The 23,846-nt window shown below is 47.1% G+C and overlaps 1 protein-coding gene across 3 annotated transcripts in view; it reads right to left on the reverse strand.

The window, feature by feature from the left end:
* Positions 1–4,130: 4,130 nt before the first annotated feature.
* The window catches only part of LOC147107390 (integrator complex subunit 6-like), a 131,379-nt gene continuing 111,663 nt past the window's right edge, over positions 4,131–23,846 (reverse strand). For 2 of the 3 annotated variants that reach the window (XM_086006388.1, XM_086006387.1), the window contains 6 exons: positions 22,916–23,042; positions 20,276–20,418; positions 18,160–18,397; positions 13,183–13,551; positions 4,809–4,902; positions 4,131–4,246 (listed from right to left, as the gene is read on the reverse strand). In XM_086006388.1, coding sequence (XP_085862514.1) covers positions 4,228–4,246; positions 4,809–4,902; positions 13,183–13,551; positions 18,160–18,397; positions 20,276–20,418; positions 22,916–23,042 — 990 coding nt within the window. In that variant the 3' untranslated portion in view covers positions 4,131–4,227. Of the gene's footprint in view, positions 4,247–4,806; positions 4,903–5,329; positions 5,451–13,182; positions 13,552–18,159; positions 18,398–20,275; positions 20,419–22,915; positions 23,043–23,846 lie in introns of those variants that run through there. The other variant, XR_015080781.1, reaches the window with a different exon arrangement.

Here is a 23,846-nt window from a genome sequence, read left to right on the forward strand (position 1 = left end):
GGAGAGACGGCGGGGGGGGAGGAGGAGAGACGGCGGGGGGGAGGAGGAGGAGAGACGGCGGGGGGGGGGAGGAGGAGAGACGGCGGGGGGGGGGGGAGGAGGAGAGACGGCGGGGGGGGGGAGGAGGAGAGACGGCGGGGGGGGGGGAGGAGGAGAGACGGCGGGGGGGGGAGGAGGAGAGACGGCGGGGGGGGGAGGAGGAGAGACGGCGGGGGGGGGAGGAGGAGACGGCGGGGGGGGAGGAGGAGAGACGGCGGGGGGGGAGGAGGAGAGACGGCGGGGGGGGAGGAGGAGAGACGGCGGGGGGGGGAGGAGGAGGAGAGACGGCGGGGGGGGAGGAGGAGAGACGGCGGGGGGGGGAGGAGGAGAGACGGCGGGGGGGGGAGGAGGAGAGACGGCGGGGGGGGAGGAGGAGAGACGGCGGGGGGGGGGAGAGACGGCGGGGGGGAGGAGGAGAGACGGCGGGGGGGGAGGAGGAGAGACGGCGGGGGGGGGGGGGGGGAGGAGGAGAGACGGCGGGGGGGGGGGGAGGAGGAGAGACGGCGGGGGAGGGGGGGGAGGAGGAGAGACGGCGGGGGGGGGGGAGGAGGAGAGACGGCGGGGGGGGGAGGAGGAGAGACGGCGGGGGGGGAGGAGGAGAGACGGCGGGGGGGGAGGAGGAGAGACGGCGGGGGGGGAGGAGGAGAGACGGCGGGGGGGGGAGGAGGAGAGACGGCGGGGGGGGGGAGGAGAGACGGGGGGGGGGAGAGACGGCGGGGGGGGGAGGAGGAGAGACGGCGGGGGGGGGGAGGAGGAGAGACGGCGGGGGGGGGGGGGGAGGAGGAGAGACGGCGGGGGGGGGGGGGAGGAGGAGAGACGGCGGGGGGGGGGGGGAGGAGGAGAGACGGCGGGGGGGGGGGGGAGGAGGAGAGACGGCGGGGGGGGGGGGAGGAGGAGAGACGGCGGGGGGGGGGGAGGAGGAGAGACGGCGGGGGGGGGGAGGAGGAGAGACGGCGGGGGGGGGAGGAGGAGAGACGGCGGGGGGGGGGGGAGGAGCGAGAGACGGCGGGGGGGGGAGGAGGAGAGACGGCGGGGGGGGGAGGAGGAGAGACGGCGGGGGGGGGGAGGAGGAGAGACGGCGGGGGGGGGAGGAGGAGAGACGGCGGGGGGGGGGGAGGAGGAGAGACGGCGGGGGGGGGGAGGAGGAGAGACGGCGGGGGGGGGGAGGAGGAGAGACGGCGGGGGGGGGGGAGGAGGAGAGACGGCGGGGGGGGGGGGAGGAGGAGAGACGGCGGGGGGGAGGGGCGGGGGGAGGGAGGAGAGACGGCGGGGGGGGGGGAGGAGGAGAGACGGCGGGGGGGGGGAGGAGGAGAGACGGCGGGGGGGGGGAGGAGGAGAGACGGCGGGGGGGGGGGAGGAGGAGAGACGGCGGGGGGGGGGGGAGGAGGAGAGACGGCGGGGGGGGGGGGGAGGAGGAGAGACGGCGGGGGGGGGGGGGAGGAGGAGAGAGACGGCGGGGGGGGGGAGGAGGAGAGACGGCGGGGGGGGGGGAGGAGGAGAGACGGCGGGGGGGGGGAGGAGGAGAGACGGCGGGGGGGGAGGAGGAGAGACGGCGGGGGGGGGAGGAGGAGAGACGGCGGGGGGGGGAGGAGGAGAGACGGCGGGGGGGGAGGAGGAGAGACGGCGGGGGGGGAGGAGGAGAGACGGCGGGGGAGCGGGGGGAGGAGAGAGACGGCGGGGGGGAGGAGGAGAGACGGCGGGGGGGGAGGAGGAGAGACGGCGGGGGGGGAGGAGGAGAGACGGCGGGGGGGGGAGGAGGAGAGACGGCGGGGGGGGGAGGAGGAGAGACGGCGGGGGGGGGAGGAGGAGAGACGGCGGGGGGGGGAGGAGGAGAGACGGCGGGGGGGGGGGAGGGGGAGAGACGGCGGGGGGGGGGGGGAGGAGGAGAGACGGCGGGGGGGGGGGGGAGGAGGAGAGACGGCGGGGGGGGGGGAGGAGGAGAGACGGCGGGGGGGGGGGAGGAGGAGAGACGGCGGGGGGGGGGGAGGAGGAGAGACGGCGGGGGGGGGGGGGGGAGGAGGAGAGACGGCGGGGGGGGGAGGAGGAGAGACGGCGGGGGGGGGGGAGGAGGAGAGACGGCGGGGGGGGGAGGAGGAGAGACGGCGGGGGGGGGGGGAGGAGGAGAGACAACGGGGGGGGGAGGAGGAGAGACAACGGGGGGGGGAGGAGGAGAGACAACGGGGGGGGGGAGGAGGAGAGACAACGGGGGGGGGGAGGAGGAGAGACAACGGGGGGGGGGGAGGAGGAGAGACAACGGGGGGGGGGAGGAGGAGAGACAACGGGGGGGGGAGGAGGAGAGACAACGGGGGGGGGAGGAGGAGAGACAACGGGGGGGGGAGGAGGAGAGACAACGGGGGGGGGAGGAGGAGAGACAACGGGGGGGGGGGGGAGGAGGAGAGACAACGGGGGGGGAGGAGGAGAGACAACGGGGGGGGGGAGGAGGAGAGACAACGGGGGGGGGGAGGAGGAGAGACAACGGGGGGGGGGAGGAGGAGAGACAACGGGGGGGGGGAGGAGGAGAGACAACGGGGGGGGGGGGAGGAGGAGAGACAACGGGGGGGGGGGAGGAGGAGAGACAACGGGGGGGGGAGGAGGAGAGACAACGGGGGGGGGAGGAGGAGAGACAACGGGGGGGGGGGGGAGGAGGAGGAGGGACGACGGGGGGGGGGGGGAGGAGAAGGGGAGGAGGCAGCGGCGGCGGCGCGACGGGAGGAGGAGGTGGTGAGAAGGGAGAAAGGAGGGCAGAAGAGAGAAGGTGCGATGTGTTGCTTTAAGCTGAGGATAATATGTGGATGAAATGGATCAGTATAACAGTATGGAATCCAAGACCTTCATTGACAGATTTGTTGTGTCAAGGACTTCCTGTATGGCATTTTTCAAAAGACAGAAATACTCACCTCATGTCAATAGTCAGCAGCTATGCCAGCCACAATTGGATATAAATACAGTAGAGAGGGTGTGGAATAATATCTGGGTTATGATTCAAACCAAAGCTTCAACCAAGACCTTGCAGCGAGATGAGGTCCTGGCCAGAAGCACAAAGTACATTAGCCAACGTACCTGGCTGATGGGCCAGCAAGGTTTCTTTGAACAGGACACATGGCCCCACAGAGGGTTGTTTGCTTCAACACCAGATATTGCCAAAACTGTTTCAATATCAGCAGAACATGTCTATTCATATCAAGGCCACTGCTGCCTTCTGTACTAACCCTTGGGTCAAGGCCGAACTGAGGCTCAGCTAGTGTTTTGAAGATAGCACGGTCTGACTATTGGGGTTGAAATGCTAAAATTCACCTTCAGTCTAGTTTGCTTATATGCTTGTTTTGAATGCAAACTGAATTCCACAATTTCCTACTCATGTAAAGTGGACCGAGATCATCATTTGGCAACATTTCAAGCGGCAACAGTAATAACCAAGTTTGGAATTAGGCCATGTATTGTAGAAAATTATGCAAGCATGGGGTGGGTGGGGCAAGCACTTCCATCGCGGCGAAGGTTTGGTGGTAGGAAGTGCAGCTTCGAAATATGCCCATTGAGACTGACTAACATCAAATTCAAGGTGACCCAAGTTGACCTCAATCAGGACGCCACCAATTCAACATGTCTGGACCAGAAAACAGAAAACAAACAGTACAGAAGCTGCTGCATAGAGACAGTGAAGAACACTACAAAGAAATAAAAACTTAGGAACATTAAAATTAAAGGTTACAAAACAACAATCACGGGGAAACGGTTAAACTAACAGCAAGCTCTGCTACTACTGCTGGGAGTGGAAAAAAATCCAGACCGAGACTGAATGAGACACATATGGTAAGCATCACCTGCATGACTAACTTGAGGTTGTAAAGAACAGTATACTGATTACTCATCCTCCCCAAATTGGAATAGGACCTATTTAGAAGGATGAGTGAATGAGGAAAATATCTACTGAATAGAACCAGATGGGAGGCCAGATTTTCTGCTTTCGGATTGTTTTATGGGATTGGGCAATTTTTACCACTTTCTGCAAAGTACACGGAATAAATCATGAGGTTTAAACTGGAAGAACAAAAATAAAGTTTATAAGTTGCTTTTAAAAAAAAGACAACAGGTTAGCCTAAAATGTGAATAGGACAAGGTGTTTAATGTCCTGATTTTATTAAACAAATGCACATTTGTACTAGAACAAACAGAAAATGCTGTAAATACTCAGCAGGTCAGGCAGGATCTGTGGAAAAAGAAACAAAGTTAACGTTTCAGGTCGATGACCCTTCGTCAGAACTGGAAAAAGTTAGAGACGGAACAGGTTTTTAAGCAAGTGTAGGGGCAGGGAAAGGGGGGAGGGGAGGAAAGAACAAAAGGGAAGGTCTGTGATAGGATCGAAGGCAGGAGAGATTAAAAGACAAAAGGGATGATGGTGCAAGGCAAAAGGAGATGGTAATGGGATTAGTTAAGAAACAAAAGATGACTCGAGATGAGGTGTAAATGGGAATGGCAGGATCATCAACAGCTGCCATGTGAACAAAAGAAATCAGGGCTGAGGTTATGGTCTGAAATTGTTGAACTCTATGTTGAGTCCAGAAGGTTGTAAAGTGCCTAATCGAAAGATGAGGTGCTGTTCCCCGAGCTTACGCTGAGCTTCGTTAGCTCAACCTAAGAGGCCGAGGATGGAGAGGTCAGAGTGGGAGTGGAGCAGAGAGTTAGTGTTTTTGTTGAACCTGACTACTTTTGGCATGATAGATTGACCTTTCACATAGATTCCAGATGCCTATCATTGGGTAAGAAATTACCTTGCTGCCTCTTTAATGACATTTTGCACAAACACCATCCGGGTCTCCAGACTGCCTTGCACTAGTTTCAATAAATAGAAGATATTTTCATAATCTGAAAGGGAAAGACAACGATCAAATTAGCTACACTATAGGCACTGCTAGAACCCATTATAGTTTTTGTTTTAAAACAATAAAAACACCATACGTTTGTACCAATTCTTTATTGTGGCACATTGGGATGACCAGAGATTGGCTTTCAGACTTGAAGCCCAAAACCCCCCCAATGGTCCAAGGTAATAACTGGTCATGATGTGATGCTCTATAACCAATCCTACATTTTTGTAACATTCTGTGACAATAGGATTGTGCCCCCACACACATTAATAGGTTAACTCCAGCATCCTGAACTTGCCACAGAACAGAAATGGAAAACAGTACAAGGGGTTTTATTTTTACAGTTACTGTTATGGATAATGACAGGCCTTCCCCCCCCCCCCCCCCCACCACTCCCCAGCATAATGAGATATAATGAATATTACGGCAAATAGGAGGAGGTCACAGGATGTTTGTCCCTTTCAGAGAAGCTTGATTTATTTCACATATTCCACCCTCAATATAGTGCTCCAGTTTTTTCATTTTTGTTCCTGACCTAGAGGCTGGCTAGCAAATATGAGGAAACAAAAAGGATTACTTCTCTTCACTTAATGTTTAAAATTAATATAGCTTTTTAAATAAAAGTTGCCTTACCTGCTACATGTTTTATGCACCAAAGCTCACCACATATCCTGTTTCAGCACACACAAGTTTTTGCATTGGTAGAAACTCTGCACCAGAATCACTCTTTCCATCCAGGTCAGGACCCAGAGGAGAAAGCGGAATAGTTATTTGGAGTGATAGTGACATCACCACCTTCAGTGAGTGATCGGAGTGCAAGGGCAGGGCAAATCTGGTATATTTAGGTCTTTTAAAGAAAGCCTTTATTCATAACAGATACAACATCTAGTGCCTGAGCAACTTTGAGCCACGAGCAAATTGGCATAGGGTCAATAAGATCAGAGAGTTGAATGTGTGGCTCAAATACTGGTGTGGGAGAAATGGGTTTCGATTCATGGGGCACTGGCACCAGTACTGGGGAAAGAGGGAGCTGTTCCATTGGTAGGGGCTTCACTCGAACCATGCTGGGACCAGTGTCCTGGCGAATTGAATAACTAGGGCTGTAGATAGGGCTTTAAACTAAATAGTGTTGGGGGGGGGGGGGGTGGTAAAGAGGCTTCAGGTGAGGGAAAATTTAGAAAGTTAGAGAAAGGACAGGGCAATAGTGCAGGGTAGCGATAGCCAGAGTGTGACAGGAAGGGACAGAGCGTGCAAGCTTAAAAGTGCACCAGCAAATAGGGTCAGAGTAGGGAAAAATGATAAGACAAAATTAAAAGCTCTTTATCTGAATGCACAAAGCATTCATAACATGATGGATGAATTGATGGCACAAATAGAAATAAATGGGTATGATCTGATAGCCATTACAGAGACGTGGTTGCAAGGTGACCAAGGCTGGGAACGGGGTATTTGACATTTCGGAAGGAAAGGCAGAAAGGAAAAGGAGGTGGTGTAGCTCTGTTAATAAAGGATGAGATCAGTACAGTAGTGAGAAATGATATTGGCTCGGAAGATCAAGATGTAGAATCAGTTTGGGTGGAGATAAGAAATAGTAAGGAAAGAAGTCACTGGTGGGAGTGGTATATAGGCCCCCCTAACAGTAGCTACACTGTAGGACAGCATAAATCAAGAAATAATGGGGGCTTGTTAGAAAGGTACTGCAATAACCGTGGGCAATTTTAATCTTCATATGGATTGGACAAATCAAATTGGCAAGGGTAGCCTGGAGGACGAGTTCATAGAGTGTATTCGGGATGGTTTCTTAGAGCAATACGTCGTGGAACCAACCAGGCAACAGACTATTTTAGATCTGGTAATGTGTAAATGAAACAGGATTAATAATTATCTCATAGTAAAGGTTCCTCTAGGGATAAGTGATCATAACATGATAGAATTTCACATTCAGTTTGAGGTTGAGAAACTTGGGTCTGAAACTAGTGTCCTAAACTTAAATAAAGGCAATTACAAAGGTATGAAGACAGGGTTGGCTAAAGTGGACTGGGAAAATAGATTAAAAGGTAAAACGTTAGATAAGCAGTGGCAGGCATACAAGGAGATATTTCATAACTCTCAACAAAGATATATTCCAGTGAGAAAGAAAGACTCTACGAGAAGGATTAACCATCCGTGGCTAAGGAAGTTAGGATGGTATCAAATTGAAAGAAAAGGCATACAATGATGAAGGTTAGTGGTAGGCCAGAAGATTGGGAAATTTTTGGAAACCAGCAAAGGATGACTAAAAAAGAGGAAATAGCTTATGTGAGTAAACTAGCAAGAAATATAAAAACAGACAGTAAGAGCTTCTACAAGTATATAAAAAGGAAGAGAATAGCTAAAGTAAGTGTGGGTCCCTTAGAGGATGAGACTGTGGAATTAATAATGGGAAACAAGGAAATGGCAGAGACTTTGAGCAAATATTTTGTATCTGTCTTCACGGTAGAAGACACTAAAAGCATCCCAATAATAGATAATCAAGGGGCAAAAGGGAACTTAAAACAATCACCATCATTAGAGAAAAAGTACGAGGCAAACTAATGGGACTAAAGGCCGACAAGTCCCCTGGACCCGATAGCCTGCATCCTAGGGTCTTAAAAGAAGTGGCTGCAGAGATAGTGGATGCATTGGTTGTAATCTTCAAAAATTCCCTAGATTCTGGAAAGGTCCTAGCGGACTAGAAAAACGCAAATATAACGCCCCTGTTCAAAAAAGGAGGGAGACAGAAAGCAGGAAACTAAAGGCCAGTTAGCCTAACGTCTGTCATTGGGAAAATGCTGGAATCCATTATTAAGGAAGTAGTAGCAGGACATTTAGAAAATCATAAAACCATGTTGACTCTGCTCGATTGTATTATGAAAGGGAAACCGTGTTCGACAAATTTATTTGAGGATGTAACAAGCAGGGTGGATCAAGGGGAACCAGTAGATGTAGTGTATTTGGATTTCCAAAAGGCATTCGATAAGGTGCCACATAAAAAGGTTACTACACAAGATAAGAGCTCACGGTGTTAGGGACAATATATTAGCATGGATAGAGGATTAGCTAACTAACAGAAATGAGAGTTGGGATAAATGGGTCATTTTCAGGTTGGCAAACTGTAACTAGTGGGATTCCACAGGGATCAGTGCTGGGGCCTCAACTATTTACAATCTATATTAATGACTTGGATGAAGGGACCGAGTGTACTGTAGTCAAATTTGCTGACGATACAAAGATAGGTGGGAAAGCAAGTTGTGAGGAGCACACAGAGTCCACAAAGGGATATCGATAGGTCAAGTGAATGGGCAAAATTTGGCAGATGGAGTATAATGTGGGAAAATCTGAGGTTATCCACTTTGGTAAGAATAGAAAAGCAAAATATTATTTAAATGGAGAGAGACTACAGAATGCAAAAAGTTAGCATGCAGGTACAGCAAGTAATTAGGAAGGCAAATGGAATGTTGGCTTTTATTACAAGGGGGATGGAGTATAAAAGTAGGGAGGTCTTGCTACAACTACACCAGGTGTGTGAGACCACACCTGGAGTACTGCGTACTGTTTTAGTCTCCTTATTTAAGGAGGGATATACTTGCACTGGAGGCAGTTCAGAGAAGGTTCACGAGGTTGATTCCTGAGATGAAGGAGTTGTCTTATGAAGAAAGGTTGAGCCTATACTCACTGGAGTTTAGAAGAATGAGAGGTGATCTTATTGAAACATATAAGATTCTGAGGGGACTTGACAGGGTAGATGCGGAGAGGATGTTTCCCCTCATGGGGGAATCTAGAGCTAGGGGGCATAGTTTCAGAGTAAGGAGCCGCCCATTTAAGACGGAGAGGAGGAGTTTCTTCTCTCAGAGGGTCGTGAATCTTTGGAATTCTGTACCCCAGAGAGCTGTGGAGGCTCAGTCACTGAATATATTCAAGGCGGAGATCGACAGATTTCTGAACTGCAGGGGAGTCAAGGGGAACAGGCAGGAAAAGTGGAGTTGAAGTCAAGATCAGATCAGCCATGAGGCTCGAGGGGCCGAATGGCCTACTCCTGCTCCTACTTCTTAGGTTCTTGAGTTTTCTCCATTATATCCTTGAGATGTACGGTGAACAACAGGTATTAGCATACTGCCTGGTTGCATGAATTCAGGTGGTGCCTTTCCTTCCGGAGAACATTTCTTAGGTACACGAGGGGCTAGATTATTCCGTTTTTTGGGAAGAAAAGCTTGAACAGACAAGTCTGAATGTAACTACCTCCACACTGTAGAAACAATCTACTATATGTATCAAATCAAGAAGCCTTCTTGCTTTCTATACAGCACTTCGTTAATCTCGTAGTATGAAACCTCAAGTGTGCACACCCCAGTATCAAAAACAGAATTTGTGTTGAGATAGTGAGAGATACCGATTATTTAAAAAAATCATGGTAACTTGCATCCGTGTTGGGTAGCATGCAATCTATTGAAAACTGAAGTGGCTCCTCAGACAATTTTCTAACTGACAGGACAGAAATCTTAGACCAAGAACTTGTGAAGACAGACTCTCTTTAAATGGGGCAGTGTGTTTGAGATGCAATTGGGAATCTGCATCATTTTGTCAACTCTACTATAAACAGTGCTATTATATTAGAGTGTTTCAACTGTCTCCATCTCAGTCCATGCAAAATTAAGTTTTAATTCCAATTAGAGTCTGCAGGGGTCGCATGTCTGGTTGAAATGCTTGAAAACTGCAGGGGACGAGTGCCACTATCCAGAGTAATCACCCATTGTTTATCAAGATGCTAGGCTGTTGAGCTTCTTTCTGCCTGCCCTCCCATCTTCAAAGAACACGCTTTTATCAAACCCACACTATTTGCTCTCCAATGTACTGTGCTAGCATAACCACGGTCTGGTAATTAAACTTACAGTAAACTGCTTACTGGGGATCATGTAGGATGCCCACTATATCACCTAACACATCAAAGGGAAGAATATACTCAAAATAAACCTCCTTCAGTGGCCAGCAGTGCAGTCACGTACAACAAATCAATTAAGTGGATGGAACATGTGTTACAGCAGCACAGTTATTTCAGGATATGGCCAAGAGGGGTTGGGAGAACAGTGGAGTCTTCGAACAGCCATCTAAGTTTTCTGTATTGCTAATGACAACTTGCGCTGCACAGTATGATGTCTACATCTTGGATTCTGCAAATCATCCAACTGTAAAAACTTGATCAGTAGTTTAAGCCTGTACAAAACAGGTATAGCAGTGTTAGGTGATGTAGTGGGTATCCAACATGGTCCCCAGTAAGCAGTTTACTGTGATTGGGTTTAATTACCAGAACACGCACAGTACGGCAGAGAGCAAATAGTGTGGGTTTCAGTTCGCGAGACATGGTCTGCTTAAGGTCTGCTCAACCATAAGCACCCTGGCTGCTTCTTCAATTAATCGGCGATAATCCCCGTCACGTGGTTAGAGTATACATTAAAGTTTGTTGGCACAATCAGAAAAGGAGCAAGACCGCCCAGTGCCTCCTTTTGGTGTGTTAAAGTGGCTGCCACCTTTGCCTACATGACAGTCAATGCACTTCGAAGTAATTCATTACATGTGAAACGTTTCAGATGGTGCTATACAAATGCAAATCAATCTTTTCCCAAAAAGTTGCAAAGCCCAAAACAAACCCCCCATTGTAGGTGTTCAAACGTTGACTAGTTATTGACCTAGTGTCATCGATTGGATTTGGCTTTTGAAAGACTATAGGTTGTGCCCTTCTGCAGCTCTTTTACTGCACTATTACTGAATGATGTCACTTGAATTCTGTTGTGACAATTTTATGGTCACAAAATAGATTCCGACCGTACTATATTAAAGAATATCCAGGCTTCCCATAGAATATGTTCGCAAGGGCAAGGAAAGAATATGGTCTTGAAACAAACTAGCGCCATCAAAAAGTTAAATCAATTTACTTTAGCTATCGAGGCAATGTGATGTCTCATTGGCAGATCTAATAAATATATAGCCAGGATATCACGAGCTCTTACATAACTGTTCACAAACAGTCAATAAGGCAAACTGCATAAAGCTTGTCCAATATACTTGTTCACTAAAAGGGAGTGGGAGAAGCAAATGCTGCAATCAAATATAATCCTACAAAATCTATTGGTGCAGTTAGGTCAGATCCCAGGAATTATTTGGTTTTGCAGAAAGAAACTTCCATAATATGGGGAGAATGGGGTTGCTTTAGTCCTTGAAAAGAGAGCTCAACGTGTTCAAGAGAAAAGGACAGCTAGAGGGGGAAATTACAGATTAGACATTTAATGAATTTCAGTTTTTCCTTAATTGACCACAGGACTTTTGCCTCTCCTGGGAGAGGGCATTATTATGGGGTGGGAGGGCAGTGTGCAAGGCTAGACTGTTCACTGGATGGGCAAACTTGCTGGGCCCAATGGCCTTTTCTTTCTGGATGCTTATTAAAACAGAAATGTTAGATTTACACAGGTCTGCCAGTACCTGTGCAAAGAAAACCCACCTGTTCTCTGTAGATGCTGATGGACCTGTTGTCCCCTGTATTTCATGTTTCTATACCTGATCAATAGTCAGTCTTGCCAGAGTATCTTCAAGGTATGCCTTGCAGGTTGAAAAATCTAAATGCTCAAGTGTGAGATCCTTGCTGCTTAGGATTTATCTGCTCAATTCCCCAGCCGGAAGGCTGCCAGAGTTTAAACAATTAACTTCAAAACCCTTGAACAAATGGGTGGTTTCTTTCACTCGATTCACACCGTTGCCTTTCCCTAGAGGTACAGCGAAGGTAGTGATGGGAACAGCTCCCTGGAGTACAGGTTGTGACATAAATAATCTAATCCAAGCCACCCTCAGGATCAACTGACTTAAGGTGGATTTCCCAATTTAAGGCTACGGAAAGCGTTCTTGAAGGAGGCGGCTGTGATTTCCTGGCCTCGATCACATTTACCAACATAAGGAAAACTTTCTCCCCTTGACTGATGCACCTAGTGACCAGCAGAGTGCAGGAGATAGTTTGTCTCAGCAGCAAATAATTAATTCATACTTCACCCAAATCACCACAGCTCTCATGAATTTCAAGCAGGAGCTGATGCTGCAGTGCACACCATATTTAATACAGGCTAATTTGGATACTGCTTTTACTACCCCTCCTACAATCTGGCTAGAGTAGAAAACTGCAGCTTTCTGTCATTACTAAGTCCCAGGTAAAAGCAGAACAGGACTTCGCTCCTGCTGATAGTCTAGCATGTAACGGTCCTGTCTGATGTCAAATAATCAGAGACCAGGTCTCGGACTTAATTGGCAGTCCCTGCTGAATTAACTGTTGGAACAGAGATTGAGATCTTACAACTGGCTTCAGTCCCCCAGGTTAGGGAAGGGACAAAACCAGCTACTCCTGACTGACATCCAGTGACCACCCTAGTAGAAAATGGGCATGAGTAGCCATCAAGTAACATGATCAGGTTCATCTGTGTCCTCCACTGTTAAACAGCCTATCAACAGTCAAGTGTCCAAGCTCAGACATGAAGATCCCAAAGGGACCTGCGGAGCTGTTCTCAGCCAGGCTATGTGTAGTCATGAGAGGAAGAAAAACACACAGGACACATCTCCCAAGCATTCGGAATAACCTGACCAGTTCTTGTTTTTAGCTACTGCTTAAGAAATCCTCCTTTTTTTGGTAATTATAATCATAAAATACCAAGGAGGGAGATCTGTTCTTGATCTACTCACCAGCCAAGTGGTACATGGCTATGACAAGGACTGGGAAAAACAGTGACCACTAATATTGTACCCAAGAAGCTAATAAGAATCAAGTGTAAAATCTTAATGTGTACTTGATAATAGATTGGAATTTGACCATGATCACCAGCCAGTGCTGGTCCACTCTTCAATGATACAATTGAGACTGCATGTGTGTGATCCACAGCCCAAAGTTGGTGCAGTCCTGCACAGCTCATCTCTCACATATTCGCAGGAATACTGAGAGAGACTAAATATGGAGAAGAGAAAAAGGATCAAAGAAGTCATGGGTAACGACATTGGGTGAAGAGAGGAAAATCACCAGCTGGGAGCGCAAGTCAGACATTGAGCCTTAATAAAACAGCATCCCAAGTGTCCAACCCAAGCTCCTCTGGTGCAGGAGCACAGCGTTGCTGAATTTGCCTGCTGGTCTCAACTACAAACATTCTGAATATTTCCAACATGGAGCACAGTGCTGCAAACAATTATTCCCATGGAGCAAAACAAGCAACATTTATTGTTCAACCATACTTACGTCTGCCTGGCTTACGGATCTCCTTAAAAATTTGTGCCTTTAGTTCTGTATTAGTCTCTTGTTGCTTTGCTCTCATAAGTGTTTTAATGGCATTTGGTGAAGACCTGTTCAAAAGTCCATCCTGACATACTCCACTGTCCTTTGATTCCTCGTGGTTAAGCTCAACACTGCCGATAGAATTATTATTGACAAAAAAACCACCGTCCATCTCATGATTTGCTAATTCTTCTGTGGACTCCACAGAGCCAGATGTTGAGTGGATTAGAGATTGTGCTGACTCAAGTCCCTGGGCTGGAATTTCAACTGGAAGTGGGTCTGCAATATTGTTTCCAACATAGTCAACACACACAGCCTCGTTTTCTTCAGCCTCTGGAAAGGAGAAACACGCGATGATATAACTCCGAATACAGAATTTAAAAAAAAATTGCCTGAACCATCACTTTAAAAAAAATACATTGCCCCACAGTTTTTTCCCCAGTGTCATCTTGGTTCAATGCTGGTACTCTCACCTTAGAGTCAGAAGGTCGTGGGTTCAAGCCCTACAACAGGACTTGTGCACATACTCTAGGGTGGCACTTCAATACAATACTGAGGGAGTGCTGCACTGTTGGCGGTGCCGTCTTTTGGATGAAATGTTAAAGAGGACCCGTCTGCCTGTTCAGATCGACGCAAAAGATCTCAACTCTTTATATCGCAGAAAAGCCAGGCGTTCTCCGTGTGTCCCGGCCAACATTCAGCCGTCAATCAACATCGCCAAAACAGATTAACTGATCATTATTTCAGTGTTGTTTATAGGATCTTGCGGTGCATGAACTGGCTGCCATGTTTGCCTACATAACAGCAATTACACTTCAAAAGTAATTAATTTGCGAATTTGTTTAACTATACGATCAATTGGCAACTCCATTTGAGTTTAAGAAATACATATTTAAATTTCCTTCTTAGAGTCAAATTTTAAGTATATCTCGAACTGTTTTCTTCAGATTAAGGAATCCGTCTGAAGCCAGAGAGATACATCGGACAAAGACTACGTAGAAGGTTAACCATAAATCTCCATATTAGGTCGATTCAGGGACATTGAGGCAGGTTTGACGTGACAGACACAAGTACTACTTTCTATCTCCCGAAGAGGAATAGTAAATCTACAGTACGATAGCAAAATACTGCAGATGCTGGAAATCCGAAATAACAGAAAATGCTGAAAAACTCAGCAGGCCAGGCAACATCCGTGGAGAGAAAATAGAGTCAACGTTTCGGGTCAAACCCTTTGTCAAGACTGAAAAAGCGCAGGAAATGAAATAGATTAAAAGGCCAGGCTGGGAGAACAAAAGAGAAGAGACATTAAGAGGTATTCAAAACGAGACGAGATGGTGATCGGACTAGTGGAGACAAAAGACGGCTCAGATTAGGTGTGAAATGCGCTGGCAGAATGGGAGACAGCTGCCATGTGGGAGAGAGAAAAGGCCGGGGGGGAAGAAAGGGCCAAAACAAAGGTGTGGATAAAAAATAAGTGAAAATGTAATTGGGGCCGAGGTTATGATCTGAAATTGTTGAACTCGATATTGAGTCCGGAAGGCTGTAAAGTGCCTAATCGGAAGATGAGGTGCTGTTCCTCGAGCTTACGCTGAGCTTCCGTGGAACAATGCAAGAGCCCGAGTACAGTGAGGTCTGAGTGGGAATGGGGCGGTGAATTAAAATGACAGGCGACCGGAAGCTCGGGGTCATCCTTACGGACTGAACGGAGGTGTTCCGCGAAGCGGTCACCCAATCTGCGTTTGGTCTCCCCAATGTAGAGGAGACCGCACCATGAGCAGTGAATACAGTATACTAGATTGCAAGAAGTACAAGTAAATCGCTGTTTCACCTGGAAGGGGTGTTTGGGGCCCTGGACAGTGGGATGGAGGGAGGTATAAGGGCAGGTGTTGCATCTCCTGCGCTTGCACGGGAAGGTGCCGGGCGAAGGGGAAGGGGTGCTGGGGGTGATAGAGGAGTGGACTAGGGTGTCTCGGAGGGAGTGGTCCCTACGGAATGCTGAAAGGGGAGGGGAGGGGAAGATGTGTTTGGTGGTGGGATCACTTTGGAGGTGGCGGAAATGGCGGAGGATGAGCCGTTGAATGTGGAGGCTGGTGGGGTGAAAGGTGAGGACAAGGGGAACCCTATCGTGGTTCCAGGAGGGAGGGGCAGGGGTGAGGGCAGAAGTGCGGGAGATAGAATGGACATGGTCAAGGGCAGTGTCAACCACGGTAGAGGGGAATCCTCGGTTGAGGAAAAAGGAAGACATGTTGGAAGCACTGGTGTGGAAGGTGGCATCGTCGCAGCAGATGCGGCGGAGACGGAGAAACTGGGAGAATGGAATAGAGTCCTTACAGGAGGCGGGGTGGGAGGAAGTGTAGTCCAGGTAGCTGTGGGAGTCAGTGGGCTTGTAGTGAATGTTGGTCAATAACCTATCCCCAGAGATGGAGACGGAGAAGTCGAGGAAGGGAAGGGAAGAGTCGGAGATGGACCATGTGAAGGTGAGGGAAGGGTGGAAATTGGAGGCAAAGTGAATGAAATTGTCTAGTTCAGGGCGAGAGCAGGAAACGGCACCGATACAGTCATCAATGTACCGGAAAAAGAGGTGAGGGAGGGGACCAGAGTAGGACTGGAACAGAGTGTTCCACATATCCCATGAAAAGGCAGGCCTAAGCTAGGACCCATGCAGGTACCCATAGCAACACCTTTGATTTGGAGGAAATGAGTGGAGTCAAAGGAGAAGTTGTTCAATGTGAGAACAAGTTCAGCCAGGCGGAGGAGGGTAGTGGTGGATGGGAACTGGTCGGGCCTCTGTTCAAGGAAGAAGCAGAGCGCCCTCAGGCTATCCTGGTGGGGGATGGAGGTGTAGAGGGATTGTACGTCCATGGTGAAAAGGAGGCGGTTGGGGCCAGGAAACTGGAAACTGTTAAAGTGGCGGAGGGCGTCCGAAGAGTCGCAGATGTAGGTGGGAAGAGACTGGACAAGGGGAGAAAAGATAGTCGAGATAGGAAGAGGTAAGTTCGGTGGGGCAAGAACAGGCTGAAACGATGGGTCTACACCAGGGCAGTCCTGTTTGTGGATCTTGGGAAGGAGGTAGAAGCGGGCTGTGCGGGGTTGGGGAACGATGAGGTTGGTGTTTGAGGTAAATGTACAGTGCCTCGCTTATGTTGACGTACCAATTTAATAATCAAGAAACCCATTTGGCTGCTTCCTGTTGAACCCATTGTCTCCTGGAGCATTTATTCTACCACCTTCTAAACTCGAGGAAGCTCACGTTACAGAGCTGAACCTTCATTTGTGGGAGCGGGATTCACGTTACAGAGCTGAACCTTCATTTGTGGGAGCGGGAGACTGACTCTACCTAGGAGTGACCAATTTACTTCTCTTCAGTTACTGTATATTCCATCAGGCGGGATCCTGTTGTCAAAGTAATGCCCGACAACAAAGGAGGACTGTGTGCGTGTTTTTTGTTATATAAAAGAACTGAATCAAGATAGTTGTGTGTGATAAAGATGTGGCGCTGGCCTTCAAAGTTACTCTCATACCAACATCTTGGGTTGCGGTTTATCTGAAATCTGTCCGACTGGTGGTTAATGCACACAATCATTTCTAGGTACACAGAGACAACACTGCAGAATCCCACTAAATAACAAGCTAGATTCCATTTGGTCTCTAGGACAATCTGCTGGGTCTTTAAAAGGTACAAACTGCACTGTTAAATAGGATCTCAAGAGTCCCATTGATGTACCAATGGAAGCAAGTTTTTCTCAGACTATGGTGCTAAATAAAAATGGTACTGCAATCTCTTGAGCCCGATAGAATTACAACATTTTCATTAAGCAGCATATGCATAGACGTAGCACTGCTCTATCCTCAGGTCAAGAGGAGATACTTCAGCAAATGCCGCCATCAAGCTCACTAAGTGGCAAACAAGCTTAAGGGCATTAACACAGTTTTCCAAAGTAGTTTGGCCAACGGCTCAAAATGAATGGTATACGAACAATGTGGTATCGGATTAAACGATCATGTTCAAGCCTATGGTTTTAATGGGTGGTCTGGTTTTCTGAACATCTTGAATCTGGAAACCATGCTGTATTCCTGTAAGGTGCTCCCATCCAGTTTTAGCAGTGGTTGGGACACTCGAATGGAGCTAGGATTAAGTCCTCCCAAGTTATGTAAGCAACTGTCTGCATTTCCTTGCTAGTGTTAAGAGTACAAATGGTTATTCTGACAGCATTGTACAAATCCACCTATAAACCGTCATAGTTCCAGGTTAGAAATTTCCAAAGGGTGACGATCACTGACAATTCAATATGTCCTCTCTGCACACAAAGTGGTGCGATGTCAGCATCACTTTGTGATAGCTCTCCCATCTAAGGTTATGTATGCCATAATAGAAGGCCACGTAAATCAATTGGGAAAAGTGAACAACCCTAGTCTGTGCTGAGTTAGCGGATCTCAAGTGGGCAGGGGAAGGGGTATATAGAGTGTCTTCAAAGCTCCTGAACTAGGGAGGGGTTAAAGTCAGCCAGGGTTGAAGTCACACAAGTGAAGCACTGGACACATACGAACGGCAGTAAAACAACTCCCCAGCATGACGTTACAAGCAAGGTAGAGGGCTGGAAAGCAAAATTATAAACATGCTCAAATCTATAGTGTATTCAACAAAAACAGTAATTAGCGTACAAAAAGCATGTAGCTGGAATCACATTACAAGTCACTATAGTTTAGGCAGGCTCGCTTCGACATGTGGCTTTGTGTTTAAGAACTATGGGTTCAACAAAGTGGTTGCCAGATTCTGCCTTCATTAGTTTTACCAACAGCAAGCATTCATACCAATCGGAAATAACAGGTTTTCACTGGTTCTAGCAGGCTGCCTTCATGTGGACTTCTTCCAAACCTTAACAGCATCACACATCTACGACAATCCACAGACGAGAGCACTTGGATTGCATACTCCCTTACCTTGAAGAACAGCTACTGGCTTTATAAGGTCTGGCTGTGGCTGTGTAGCTGGTATAAGGGGAGGACCCTTTCCTCCAATGTGATTAGCTGCTGTTGGCGGTGTTGGTGGGCGTCCCTTCAATAATGGTGACATACAGCGACGCCTTTTTGGAATTCCCACCATGTTCAGCTCCATCGGTCGTTTGCTTCTGTTCTGAGGTCCGGACACAAACTCATCTGTTTCATCGATCATCATTCCCTGAAACACAAAAGGTCTGTAACTCAAATGCCCACAGGAGAAAATATCTTGCAGTGCAGTCAAATTGTATTACCTTGCCAATTAATAATCCATCACTGGATACTGACCAACTCACCCTAATCTCAAGTTACAGCACAAACATTTCCTACACACAGCTCACTTAAACTTTAGAACTTCTGAAAAGACTTCACTTTTTAATCTTTGTAAGTGGCACTCAGGTAATCAGACTTGATGCAACAGTGAGTGTATGCCTTTAGTCCACAGCCACTGGTCCATCACTTACAAATTACTGTACATCTCAGAGGTGAGATTTAGAAAAGGCATGGCGAGATTCAAGGCTTTGCAAAGAGTTTCTCACTAAGAACCAGAAAATTCAGTATGAACTACTTCATCACATTATACTTGAAAAGGAATGATTTGCAGGGATATGGGGAAAGAGCAGGGTAGTTGGACTAATTGGATAGCTCTTTCAAAGAGCCAGCAAAGGCACGATGGACCAAATAATCTCCTTCTGTGCTCTACAATTCTATGATCAAATAAAATAAAAGCAGCAGTCAACAAACGGCAAGGCTGTGCAAAGGCTGCTAAGATCCAGAGGAAAAGCTTCCCCCCAAAACTCTCCAGTTTATCTAGTCGGTTGCTCATCTCAGTCAGGGCAATAGTATGGGGTTCCTATTAGCCTCATCACCTCTGCTTTAGGGAAGGAGAGAACAAGTAAAACACCAGGGTTTCAACTCCTGCCTGCTATCCAGCAGCCTGCGCTGCCTGTGTGTGGGTATCTGGTGAGGATGGAATCAGCCTTGGCTGATGGCCCCGCAGTTAAATAACCCACCCAGTCCTCATTAAGGCTTACACATGATTAAAGCCTACTTGAGGAGTGCTGGAGGGTACCCGGCACCTGTTAAACTATTCTCCAGTAAGGAGTGAACGTCTTCAGAAGGGAAGAGTGGAGGCAAAGAAGCTGACAAAAAGAAGTTTCATGGGATATCCGTTGTGTTCCAAGAATATAAGAGTTCTCCAGAATTGAAGGCAGATCTGACTTCAGATAAAACATTTAGATCAGGAATTCAACAATCAATTCAGTGTACTATTTGAAAGAAATTTAGTTAAGGGCACATTCGGAATACCTATAGAACCAGATTCATTCCCTATCCAACTTAGAAAATAGTTATATTGAGCATTTAAGTGACTTAATCAACATGAAGGGATGTTCAAGGAATGTTTAAATATATTGATGGCACTATATCTGTGTTTGCATTCACATTGCATCAATCATTCTAAAAATGGAAAAACGGAATTACCCTGTATATATCAACATTTCCACACCTTTAGATTTGATTTAAAAATACAGTTCAGTTTGGAGGTCATGATCTGTTTTGAATATTGTGCAGCAACTTTTTGCCCTTTCCAAATACAACTGGCACAAGCAACCTATGGCTCAAGTCACAAGCTATCATTGAAGCTCTCTAGTATTTAAAAAAAGGATGACATGTGCCATTTTATTTGCAGCATTGAACAGAGGCTGCATATGTATACCGCAGGGTAGGCGACATCTGTCATGCGCTATTTAACTCAGATACTGAACGCTCTATATAATCAAGAGTGCTGAAGTCAGAACAGCCAAGAGACTCAGGGGGGCCATTAGTGTGTCTACTGAATCATTTATGCTACTTATGGCTCCACAGCCCCAAACATCTCTAAAAATAATACTAAGGTAAAAACATCAAACAGCCAACAGCTCAAGAGACGTGAACCATAGTACAGCTGTAAACAGATGTTCACACACCTTGGCGGAGCACAGAAATGTACAACCTCAAGTGGGAAAGAACAAGGAACTCTCAAGTCTAGCAGACTGTACCCAAGTATGTGGTTACATACCTTCTTGTCCAGTTTGAAAGGATTTCCAAACGTATGCAGTCGTCTGGGCTGATCAGGGTCAAGTTCACGTAGGGGAGAAGGGACGTGCTTCAGGAACTCCTGATAATTGCCCATCTGCGCTATTGGGACACTGTGCACTTGATCTGCAGGGAAAAGAACGTCATCACACTTAAAGGGCCACATTCCCAGTTTTTCAACACTTCACTGTGGCCCTAAGCAACCACACCAGAGAATCTGCAGAAATACAACCTCAGCATTTCTACAGCAAACAACCATACGACTGTATTAACTTTTATTAGCCCTGGTACTCAAAAGCAGGATCATAGCAGGAATTAACTATACATACAAAATACATACAAGTTACACTTGTATGTATAATTAAATTAAATTAAAAGATAAATATATAAATGAGCATGTCATAATTGTAAAGAAATTAAAAATATAGAATTTGAGAGAGCTATAAATTACAAGACCTGCATGAACTCAGGACAGAAAGTTAGTTCCCCACAGCAGAGCTTGTTTGAGCAACTTTTCACATTTTTGATCTTCTGAAAAGGTTTCATTACATTTGGATAAGTTAAATAAACTAGACATCAAGGAAATATTCACTTACAAAAATATGGTACGAATGTCAAGTTTAAATTTAGAGTTGTGTGTTGATGGGGAGAGATTAGATTCAAAAATAGCAAAATATAAATTACATTAGTTCTCTGTTTAACAAGAACCGCAAGTTTCTACCCAGTTCTCTTCCCCCATCCCACCAATACAAGATGACAACAACTTGAATTTATATAGTGTCTCTAATGCAGAGAAACATCCCACATGCCCAAGTACTACTACAGGCTTAGACAGATAACCGGCTGACAGCTGAACTCCTTCACTGCACCAGTCTGTAACCTACAGCTACCGAAAACATTACACGCATTACTTTTTCTTCTGTCCATCCTCAAGTCTACTGGAAATAAATTTATTGTTCAAAAGAAACATTATTAATTAATAGGAAGGAATCAGTGTTACTAAATGGGTAATATCCAATGTTCAATAATATTTATATGCTTCCTCTGACTATTCCAGGGTGTCCAAGCTTTTTGCATTTTAATGGAGCCTCAGCGACAATTTATAAAGGTGTAAATTTGCACTAAATTCAAGCTGCGATACCAACAGATTTTGGTTTTGGCTTTGACTCGGTGGTATCACTGTCACCCAAGTCGGAAGGCTGTGGGTTCAAGCCCCACCCTCGGACTGAGCACACAATCTAGGTTCATACATCAGTACAGTACTGAGCGAGTGCTGCATTGTCGGAGGTGCTGTGTTTCAGACGAGATGTTGAGTCGAGGCCCTGTCTCTGCACGTGTAGGTGGATGCAAAAGATTCCATGGCACAAGTCCAAAGAAAAGGGAGTTTCCTCACATCCTGGCCAATATTCTTGCCTCAATCAACAGCAGCAAATACCGATGATTCATCTCATGTATTGTGGGAGCTTCAACTGTACAAATTGGCTGACTCAACTATTCCAATGCTCTCCTGGCCAGCTGTCCACCCTCCACAAACTTCAGCCCGTCCAAAGCTGTGCTGCCTGTATCCCATCACCCACCAAGCCTCACTTACCAGTCTCCTGTGCTTGCTCACCAGCATGAGCTCCCGGGTCCACCGATGCCTCAATCTGAAAATTCTCCTCCTTGTGTTCAAATCCATTCATGGCCTCACCCTTCCCCATCTCGGGCCACCTCCAGCCTTACAGCCGAGAGCTCTTCTTTTCTCTAACTCTGGCCTCTTGTGCAACCCCACTCCCTTCGCCGTGCCTTGGATCGTCTGGACCCTACACTTTGGAATTCTGTCCTGAAATCTCTCCGCCTCTATATCACCCCCTTCTCTTAAGGCGCTCCATAAAACCTACCTCTTTGACAAAGCTTTTAGTCACCCCTCCTCGTGTCTCCTTTATTGGCTCAGCATCAAGCTTTGTCTGATTACCCTCCTGTGAAGAGGGCATTTGGGAGATTTTTTCTGGGTTAAAGGCACTAGAGAAGTGCAAGTTGTTGTCATTCTGTTTGCCTACATAACAATGACGGCACTTTGCACTGGATGCAAAGTACTTTGGGGCTTCCTCAGGTGATAAGGTGCTATTAAAACAGATTTCCTTTTCCTTTTGATTTAAGATTAGGTACAAACACTCCTTTCTGAACTTCCTGCTCAGCCCCCTAAATTCAAACAGAATAAACCCTGAATGAAAAATCACAAGTAGGTCAGCTGCTGGGCATTTTGTGGGCCAGATTATCAAGATTCAGTGCCCACACGTGACCCGCAGTTTGGACCCGGCGAACTATACAAATCTATTGTCTTTCAGGTCAATGGCTACACTTAATAACTGCTAACGATATCTCACTTAAAACAGACCAACAGCAGAACACAGCAAGAATCAGTTATCACTGTTAGCTGATTGCTGTGGCGCTAAGGAAAAGGCGAACACTGCGCACTTGAATCACTTAACAACATCTTGCAGTTATTTACTCTTATTGCTTAGCCTTTTAAAACTGAAAAGGAGGTTGTAATTACAGAAATGGTGCTGTATCCCGTTACCATGGCACCCATTCAAGTGAAATACACAAGTTGTTAGGCCACATTCTGTAACTTTTTTCTTACCTTCATCTTGCCCTTTCAATGGAGCATGTGCAGTTTTCAACAGGTTTAACCTCATGCGTGTAAGTTGATCCAGAAGATTTCGCCTTGGTATGTCATAAGCGTTCTTGTAACTCTGAGGTTTCAAATCCTTAAAAATAGAAAAAGATAAGTCTAATGGTGCCGGCCAGGTGCTACTGCATCTTTGGACTGTTGAATGGCATTCACAAAGATATGCTTTGACCTCAATTAATCAGGTGCTGCCGGCAGGGGAGGTATGGTACCTCTGCATTTAGGGATGAACTGACAGTATATATTTTATATACTGTTTTCTAAGCCAAGCTAGTTCTTCTGAGCAAAGTCGAGAGAGGGGGAGAGGCTCTATGCTGGTGGTTGAAACTTCACACGTTGGTTAGGTTATGGATGCAGAGTCAAGGGTGATTACAACTGGAGTTAGTGAAATGCCTCTTTTTTTTTTTATATATTCAAAAAAGTCTGCAACCAAGTGCAGTCTACTGCATGGTCTTCATGCTACTGATTAACCTTTAACTTTTAATAAACCGATACGTGGCTTACAGACCGAGTCACATGATATTCGATTCTTCCATATCTGAAGATGAGTACGAGAAGGTGTGGATCAGTTCAGGAAGTTATTATAGTAACAAGAGCTTCTGTTTGACCCTTTGGCAACACTACAAGACACTGAAGTTGGGAGGGCTCACTTACAGGAATGGTCTTTGACACTGAGCACAAGGGAAATACTTGGAATATGGCTAAAAATAGAACAATCAAACAAATTGTTCTTAACATAAATGAAAGCATCACCATCATCAGGGTGTTGGATCCAAAGGCAAGGTATGGGGGAGGCCAAGAAACTGGCATCTAATGAAGGCTGCATCAAAGGCACGTGCTGGCCAGGAAGTTAATAATTAGCTAATAACTTGTCAAAATGAAG

Source organism: Somniosus microcephalus, chromosome 14 (genome assembly GCF_052327205.1).
Source record: "Somniosus microcephalus isolate GS21.2 chromosome 14, FLI_Smic_1.0, whole genome shotgun sequence".
Taxonomy (NCBI): Eukaryota; Metazoa; Chordata; class Chondrichthyes; order Squaliformes; family Somniosidae; genus Somniosus; species Somniosus microcephalus.